The following is a 9,164-nucleotide window of genomic DNA, read 5'->3' on the forward strand; positions in this document are numbered from 1 at the left end:
GTGATAAACCATCTAGTTCACTTAAACTGAGAACACATTCAAAACAGAACCCACCAATCCTATATTTGCATGTACAGTATTACTCACTATAGAAAATATAAGCCAAAAACCCAGATGATTCATCACATATCCATTTAATTAAACAAAACCGACAAGCTTCAATCTCTGAAGGGGGAAAAAAAAAAGTTTCAAAATGAATTTTCAAAATATCTTTGTCCAGAAAAGAGAGGGGAAGAACAGTAACTGAGTTCAAACCTGACTCCAGGTGGGTACTGGTGAGGTCGTGAGGATTGTCTGGCTGTTTATACAGCCTTGGTCAGTATCTCTTGGTTGGGGCGCTATTTAGCAGATAGTGCCTCTGTGGGCTTACTCCCTTGGGGTGTTATTTGGCAGGTCAGGCTAGTGCCACGTTCTCTATGTACTGTTATTTGGCCGGTTTCGCCTCAGGGGGGGTTTCTCCTGTATCTAGGGTCTTGAGAAGGCGGAAGAGGCCAGCTGCCTCACGTATACGGCTGAACTCAATGCAGAAGGCCTGCACCTCGATGAACAGGTCCTGCACATTGATGATCTTGTTCCGGATCAGAGACTGTAGGAACACACACACTAGGCGCACCAAGCGGTTCTACCAATGGAAACAGATAGGTTTTACACAGACACATCTGGAACACTGGAAAACACAGTGGAGAATTGACTAACATTAGTAGTGAACAGTCACCTTGAACGGGGACAACCCCCAAATTAATTTCCTGTTACAATTTTCTGAGAATGGAAATGGCATGCATCCTCCTGTAAGACGAGCTTTTCAATGTGACTGACAGGTCAAACAGTAAGCTACAGGCTCCTGCCATGGCCCTTCCACAGTCCTCCTTACCTGCATGTACTTGTCTTTGATCTGTTCACATGTGGAGATACAGTTGGAGATGTACAGATGAATGAACTCTGGTGGGAGGTCCACAGCAGTTGTCAGCCTGTGCACACAAAGAATAACCTCATGAATAAACAGAAAAATAAACATTTGAAAACTGATTCTAGACAACTGAATTGTATAAATCAAATTCTATCCAAAGTCCCCACCTGTTGACCACCTCCATGGAGTGCAGGGACATGTCCATGTTGACCAGGACGGAGAAGTACTCAGTGATCTGGCTGGACTGCATTAGTTTGAGCAGCATCTCAATGGCCACCAGAGGGTTGTTCTCCACCAGGTCGGGCAGCTTGGCCGGGGTCAGACCGATGTGGTACACCAGTTTAGGATCCTTTTCCAGCTCACCCAGGAGCTGTAGGGAAAAGAGGCAGCAATATTAAGAGAGACATTCAGGTTGAATTCACGAATGAAGGTTAAGGATATTTGAAATATATAAAATACAGTTTTGAGTAGACAGTGTACCTGTCTACTCACCTGTGACTGCTGCTGGGCAGACAGCGGGCTCTTGAATGCCTTGGCCATGATGCGTTTGATCTCCACGCCCGTGCTGTTCTTTACACACATAGAGCGGTCCCACTGCACACTGTGGTCTGGCTCCGTGGGGTTCAGCCACGCCAGCTCGTCTTCACACACGTGCAGCGGAGGGGGCGGCCGGATGAACTCCGGACGGAAGTGACCTGGGGAGAGGGAGGGTCACAGGTAGCTGTTACAGAATGGGTATGTGGCTTGGCTTACGTGATACTTGGGATATCCTATATACACTCAGGGGCCAGTTTATTAGGCACACCACCCAGTTCACAAAAATGGTTCGCTCCTACAGACAGTGTGTCACATGGCCATGGCTTGCTATATAAAGCAAGCAGACAGACACCGAGGCATTTAGTAACTGTTCGATTGAACATTAGAATGTGCAAAATGAGTTCCCTAAACGACGTTGAGAGTGGTTTGATAGTCGGTGCCAGGCACGCTCGTTCCAGTATCTCAGAAATGTCCGGCCTCCTAGGCTTTTCACACACGACAGTGTCTAGGGATTACAGAGAATGGTGCGACAAACAAAAAACATGTGGTAGTCCTGTGGGCGAAAACAGCTTGTTGATGATAGCAAGATTCGTGCAAGCTAACAGGCGGGCCACAAACAGTCAAATAATGGCGCAGTACAACAGTGGTGTGAAGATGGGCATCTCGGAAGGCACAACTCGTCGGTCCTTTTCACGGATGAGCTATTGCAGCAGACGACCACACCGGGTTCTACTCCTATTAGCTAAAAAGAAGAAGAAGCGGCTCCAGTGGGCACGCGATCACCAACACTGGACAATTGAGGAGTGGAAAAACATTGCTTTGTCTGACGAATCCCAGTTCCTGTTGAGTCATGCTGACGGCAGAGTCTGGATTTGTCGTAAGCAGCATGAGTCCATAGCCCCATCCTGCCTGGTGTCAACGGTGCAGGCTGGTGGCAGTGGTGTAATGGTGTGGAGAATGTTTTCCTGGCACACGTTAGGTCTCTTGATACTAATTGAGCTACTACATGATTCTATATGTGTTATTTCATAGTTTTGATGTTTTCACTATTAGAAAATAGTAAAAATAAAGAAAAACCCTTACATGAGTAGGTGTGTCCAAACTTTTGACTGGTACTATATGTCCTCCATAAACATAACTGATAGACTCATAACATCGTGATTGATTAAACGCTCCACTTACTCTCCAGTGCAGGTCGAGGCCCAGTGACCAGGGACTCTGTGATCTGATTGGCCACTGAGCTGTCAAACCCAGAGTTGGAGGAATCTGGGTCCGGGTCACTGAGGATACTGGGGAAGCTGGCCTTACTCTGGGTGGGTAGCTCTGACTGGCGCTCTGCAGGGTCAAGAAGAGAGAAAGAGATAAGATAGTTTACATATTAAGTGTTAGAAATGCAGCATAATAAAGTGTAAAGAACTGTCTGTTGTACTACAGTAAGGATATGAGAGGTGTTATGTCTCAACACAGGCAAATAGCTATTTTTGAGCTGCCTAAAATTCTTGAGGTTCTATAACCATCCTCAATACAACAAACATGAGTGCATACATTTTGGTTCAGTACCTGCCAAGGCCAACTGCAGCCCACTAATGTCTATGGACTGTGGCATGTTCCCCATGTCCATGCATGACACCTGTCTGGGGGTCTTCTTGAAGAGTTCCCTTGGAGGTGCCAGCATCAGCTGGGAGAGGAAGAACTTCTCAGGCTGTGTTATGGGTGGCAAGAATCCTGTGGACAGTAAAATGATCAGTAAGTACTTGAAATGTCGATGTTCAGCATAGACCTGGGTTGAGACATTACTTGTGGATGAAAGAAACACACACTTTTAACAATACTTATCACTATGCACACTGATAGGAGTCTAGACACACTCACCTGACAGTTGTTTCTCCTGTTCCTCCCCAACTGGTGAGGGGTTCAGCAAGTGAGCAAAGACAGCGGCAAAGGGGTTGGCGGCAAGAGGCTCTGTGCGGTACATCTCCCAGAGAAGGTAGAGGGCGGTGAGGCGCTGGGCAGAGCTGGGCAGAAGATCTGGCTGTTGCAGCAGCATCACCAACACCGAACCCACTCGGAAATGTTCGGCCTTTGCGAAGTAATGATGAAACGCGGTTGACAGACTTTCGAAAGTGTTGGTGCAAGCTTCCTCAGATATGATTCCCAAGAGGTTGGACAGCTCCTTCGGGGCGAGTGTCATTTTTCCTATGTGTAGTGGGGGCTACAGTAACAAGCTGCTAGCTTTTAGCTACGTGACTAAAATGATCAATCACTGCTTGCTATTGGTCTTTAATAATTACAGGTAAATTGCATTATTCAGTTCATACTAAAAAAACTGAAAAATAAGCTCGTTACATTTCCATTAACTCCACCGGAGTGCAGATGTGGACAGCTAGGTAACGTTAACAATTAACGTTAGTAAATGTTATTAGCTCTTGTTAGTTAGCTTGCTAGTTTGTCAGTAAAGACTAAAGTCATTATAAAACAAATTTATACATCTTAACAATATCGACCTTGGTCAAAAAATGTACATAACAATCTTAATGATCTAAAATCATTCATTTGCTTATTGTCAAAGGTTAAATAAGAAGTAAATTAGCTAGCTTTTCTTAGCTGTCCAATTTTTCATCAGTTTCCACTTCGTTCACAACATTGGAGCGTAGAGTTTTGACCTTTGACACGACCCCGGTAACAACGTGCATTCTGGGAGATATAGTACAGTAGATTATTCGTGTTTTTGTGCTTGCTCTGGACCTTTCGTGGCTACAACAACACTTGTCTACAGATTACAGGTAATGCATTTGTTACAAATTGTGTGTCAATTCATTTTAGTTTGCAAACGCACTGCAACAAATGACGTATGTTATTATTAACGACGCGGATGTGAACCTATTATTCTCTTTTAGTGCCCACAAGCCCTTGCAACTTCCTTTCCGACATTTCTCGGGCAGTGTGAGTATTGTTTTGTAAAATTTGTTTTAATTATCCAACTTCATCCTGGCCCTGCGCTTATCTATTCCATCGTTTTCCTCACATAATTACAATATGAGACACTGAACTCCTTAAACGATGTAATTGCGATGGGTTATGCTCAAATGATCAATTGTAAATGTATATGGAAATGTGTAGCCACCAGTATGCTAACCAGTAGTCAGCTAAACGAAGCTATTCTGTCACAAATGTCTCGGTTATAGAGCGCATTCGTGCTATGTTTAACGTTTTGTCTGAGGCCCACAATTTCTGGTTCACAGTTTTTTGTCAATGTGCAATCACAGTGAAACCAGCTAATTAGATCAAAATATGCCGGCATCATTAGCTAGCTGAAGTTGGCCATAGTACCTGGCGTCACCAGACAAAATTGCCATATCAACACCTGGCTCAATTGTTATCCGAGGCGGATTCTGTAGCAAAAGTTTTGCAACGAAAACCTGAGTTTCTATTGGACATTCAGGTAGGTTTGGTAAACGGTTTCCGTTTCAAAAACGTTTTGAATCCAACTAATGAATACACCACAGGTAAACCCATTACATATATTTGATATAGTAACTTAATGTACCATTACACTTCACTTGTCACTGTTTACTTTCATGGCAAAGCATAACCAGTCAAGTAGCCACAAGCTCAGTCAGTGGATTGGTAGAAATGCCACACTGGTGAGTCAAATAAACAGTGGACACTAAAGAAATGCGTGTCTTCCAAGCTGAATGTAAGTGAGCTAAAGGTTTATCAATGTTTTATGTTATGTATTTTCATAGATGGCGCCAAACAAGAAAGGAGGTGAAAAAAAGAAGGGGCGTTCTGCCATCAACGAGGTTGTGACCAGGGAGTACACGGTCAACATCCACAAGCGCATACATGGCGTGTGAGTACACTGACTGGGGCCATGACACCACTCCGCTACTGTTGAGTTATGAAAGTGGGTTCTCTGCACTAGGTTTTCATGAAGTGCTGTATGTTGTTTTCATGAAGTGCCCAATTTGTAAGTCGCTCTGGATAAGAGCGTCTGCTAAATGACTTAAATGTAAATGTTTACTTCCGCTTGCAAGATGTCTTTGCTGCTGTGATTGCTGTTCTTTGCTGGATAGTCAATTTGCTGGGCTGTAGCACTAAACAAGTAGTTTTAACAGTTGTCGGGGGTCTTTTGCTCAAATGCAAGGAGGAAGTCTCACCTTGACCAATTGGGCAAGTGCCTTTCAGACCTTAATCTCATCAGGCATATCAGGAGTATTTTTGGGGGTTTCCTAAAGATAATGATCAGAAAAATGTTAACTTATTTGCGTGAAGAAATGCCATATAAGTTATTGCCTGCCTTTCACTTACACACATGGGAGGAACCAGAAAGATCCGTTCTGGAATTCTTTTATGTTGGTTGTCAGTAGAAGAAAAAAATCACTAGGCTCCGCTTGCCCGACTGCCATAAATGCCGTACATTTTCTGTCTTTCATTTATTATTATTATTTTTATGGGGTAGAACGAGATCAGTTTTAGGTTACTGGAATAATTTGCAGTTTGGTTGTTTTTGCTGAATTTTGTAATTAGATTTGTATCACATGCCCAATGTGGCAACATTCGGCAGACTCAACTAGCACAACTGCTCAGTTCACTTGCAATAGGGAAACTCTTAATGTCCAGCCTTGCCTCAATGTAAAGTGCTAATGCATTTAGCATTGGTTTGATTTTGTACATGCTGTATGCTGTTCCCTGTGGGAAAGAGGTGCCAATGTTATTGGGCTTAGGCTGCTGAAAATGTTGTGACTACTTTTTGAGGTGTGGCTGGAGAAAAACAGCTTATGCTGTGTAGTTAATTGTTGGATGCTTGTTTTGGAATGCAATTATGGGCATAGTCATCAGTAGGGCTGCAATATTTTTTCCATGGCAAAAATGAAAACACAAAGCAGAGCTAACTATTTGGTCCTTTAAAAACCTGCTGTATGTAAAATATTATGTTCTATATCTTGGAATATAAATAAATGTGACTAGATGACAACAGGAGAACATTTAGGTAAAACCGCTGTTCTATGCTTTGGTTGATGGATAGTATAATTCGTTGCAACATTTCTGATGGACAGACACAAAGACCTTCCCACAACGCACTACTCAAATTTAATTTGTCTGGTTTGAATGCACGCTAATGGCTTTCCTTGTTATGTTGCTCATAAAAGTTGCCTTTGCTTGCTTTGACAAGTGATACTTTGTATCAACTTCTTTTGATAATTCAGTGCAGTGTTTGGTGATGCAACTAACATTGCTGCTGGTTCCTGTGTCCCTTCAGCTCCTTTAAGAGGAGGGCACCTCGCGCTCTCAAGGAGATACGAAAGTTCGCCATGAAGGAGATGGGAACCCCTGACGTGCGTATCGATACTCGCCTGAACAAGGCTGTGTGGACCAAGGGGGTGAGGTAAGCAAACCCTTGTTTCTTACATCAGAGGCCACAAGCTTTTCTGAACCAGGGACCAGCTGGCTATGGACTTTCCTTGATGATCTGCTCAATTTGAAAACTAATACTTGATAACTGTCATCTAACACTCTGGGGGACCATGAGTTTCAGGTACAGTCTACTACAGGTTAATGCTATGGCTGCAAGGAGTGTTGTGATGACATACACTTAACTTGAATATGAACCAGACTATGCTAAATTCTGAAGTCTTTGCAGCCTTGTCAAATTCAGTGCTTCCTCTACATTGGACTGTACTGGCCAGAATGGCTGCCACAGTGAAACTGTAGTTCATGGGCCTCACATTCCTTTTCTATGGATGTTGGGGATATATTTGTGCTATAGACAAGTTGATTGTTGATTTCAGTGATAGTGATACACATTATGTCAAATGTTTAAGTCTAAGGGATATTTGAGCATCAGGATTTCTCTGTGTCTCTCTCCCCCTCCATCTCTAGGTCAAATAAAAAACCACTCTCCCTCATATCTGCTTTATGTAGTATTGTCCCAATATCAAATGGTAGAGGCTAGTTACACCAACACCTGACCAGTCAGTGCTGGCTTTAGAGAAAACTGATATCCTGGTATTTCTTGGCAATGGGTGTAGAGTTGGTGCAAATAGTACAAGTTGATGCCTGTATAAATTGTTCTGCAATGCCATGCACTTAGATGCAATGCACTAAAACTAAGACAGTTTCTTCATGCCAACTGATCATTTCTGTTATTTCAGGAATGTCCCATACCGTATGCGTGTGCGCCTGTCAAGGAAGCGCAATGAAGATGAGGACTCTCCCAATAAACTGTATACCCTCGTCACATACGTCCCTGTCACGACATACAAAGGTAAGCCCAAGACCTGCTTGACCGTGTGCTGTGCTGACTAGTATCCAGAAGTGTACCCTGACATTTCTGAGGTTGGTGATCTGGTGTGTTTGAAATTAGCTATACTTTTGTAACCGACAAGGTGCAAAATATCCCTATGTGGGTGACACTGAACAAGTTGTGGCAGCCTTATTTTCAGATCATCTGCATGCAAATGGGTATACAAAGTAGAGGATCTGTGAACTTTACTTCGGTCAGAGTGAGTTCTGTGCTGTCATTTTCCTTATTTGCCTGTTAGACTTGACTGATTCTGATTTTTCTTTCCTCTACAGGTCTGCAGACAGTCAATGTGGATGAGAACTAATTATTCATTGGTGTGGAAATACATTTATAAGACTGCAGTGTTGGATTATATACAAGTTTATACACTCACTAATTGGGATTCTTGATGGAGCAATTTTATGCTTACATAGTTTCAAGTTTTATTAGTTGTATGTACGGGATACACATGGTATACACCACGTCCAATGAAATGCTTACATGAAAATAAATTATTTCTAGAGCGTCTGTGTCTGGTATAGTGTTTGGATATACACTGAACAAAAATATTAACGCAACATGCAATAATTTCAAAGATTTAACTGAGTTACAGTTCATGTAAGGATATCAGTCAACTGTAATAAATCTGTATATTCATAAGATTATGCATCTGTTGATCCCAACGGTGTGGATCAGAAAACTATGACCACCATTTGCCTCATGCAGTGCGACACATCTCCTTCGCATAGAGTTGATCAGGCTGTTGATTGTGGCCTGTGGAATGTTGTCCCACTCTTCAATGGCTGTGCGAAGTTGCCTGATATTTGCAGTAACTGGAACACACTGTTGATCCAGAGCATCCCAAACATGCTCAATGAGTGGCATGTCTTGTGAGTATGCAGGCCATGGAGGAACTCAGTTTCCAGGAATTGTGTACAGATCCTTTTGACATAGGGCTGTGCATTATCTTGCTGAAACATGAGGTGATGGTGGTGGATGAGTGGCATGACAATGGGCCTCAGGATCTCATCATGGTATCTCTGTATTCAAATTGCCATCAATAAAATGCAATTGTGTTTGTTGTCCATACCATAACCCCACCGCCACCATGGGGCACTCTGTTCACAACGTTGACATCAACAAACTGCTCTCCCACACAATGCCATACATGCTGTCTGTGCGGTACAGTTGGAAACCGGGATTCATCTGGGATGAGCACTTCTCCAGTGGCCATCGAAAGTGAGCATTTGCCCACTAAAGTCGGTTACAACGCCAAACTGCAGTCAGGTCAAAACCCTGGTGAGGACAAAGTTGAGAATTTCCAATACTTTTTCAGTTTGTGTAGAAGTTCTTCAATTGTGCAAACCCACAGTTTCATCAGATGGCTGGACTCAAGACGGTCCCGCAGGTGAAGAAGCCAGATGTGGAGGTTCT

At 43.1% G+C, this 9,164-nt stretch overlaps 2 protein-coding genes and 1 non-coding gene across 4 annotated transcripts; 2 read left to right on the forward strand and 1 right to left on the reverse strand.

Moving 5' to 3' along the window:
- Positions 1-115: 115 nt before the first annotated feature.
- LOC115129384 (CCR4-NOT transcription complex subunit 11) lies at positions 116-4,110 on the reverse strand. Of its 2 annotated transcripts, none has more exons than XM_029659664.2 (7): positions 3,317-4,110; positions 3,005-3,169; positions 2,627-2,779; positions 1,400-1,602; positions 1,075-1,277; positions 872-968; positions 116-622 (listed from the first exon to the last, which is right to left on the reverse strand). In XM_029659664.2, exons 1-7 carry the CDS (start codon positions 3,633-3,635, stop codon positions 425-427), a joined length of 1,338 nt encoding a protein of 445 aa, XP_029515524.1. In that variant the 5' UTR covers positions 3,636-4,110; the 3' UTR covers positions 116-424. The 2 variants fall into 2 exon arrangements, with proteins under 2 accessions (XP_029515524.1, XP_029515515.1); XM_029659655.2 differs by having other exon boundaries at positions 1,388-1,602.
- Positions 4,111-4,210: 100 nt separating this feature from the next.
- LOC115129393 (large ribosomal subunit protein eL31) lies at positions 4,211-8,258 on the forward strand. Its single transcript, XM_029659678.2, has 6 exons — positions 4,211-4,227; positions 4,342-4,387; positions 5,191-5,297; positions 6,708-6,833; positions 7,600-7,712; positions 8,024-8,258. Exons 3-6 carry the CDS (start codon positions 5,191-5,193, stop codon positions 8,053-8,055), a joined length of 378 nt encoding a protein of 125 aa, XP_029515538.1. The 5' UTR covers positions 4,211-4,227; positions 4,342-4,387; the 3' UTR covers positions 8,056-8,258.
- LOC115131363 (small nucleolar RNA SNORA5) lies at positions 7,084-7,220 on the forward strand. Its single transcript, XR_003863945.1, has one exon. It is a non-coding gene; the product is annotated as a small nucleolar RNA SNORA5 (small nucleolar RNA).
- Positions 8,259-9,164: the final 906 nt, after the last annotated feature.

The sequence above is a fragment of the Oncorhynchus nerka genome, linkage group LG1 (genome assembly GCF_034236695.1).
Source record: "Oncorhynchus nerka isolate Pitt River linkage group LG1, Oner_Uvic_2.0, whole genome shotgun sequence".
NCBI lineage: Eukaryota > Metazoa > Chordata > Actinopteri > Salmoniformes > Salmonidae > Oncorhynchus > Oncorhynchus nerka.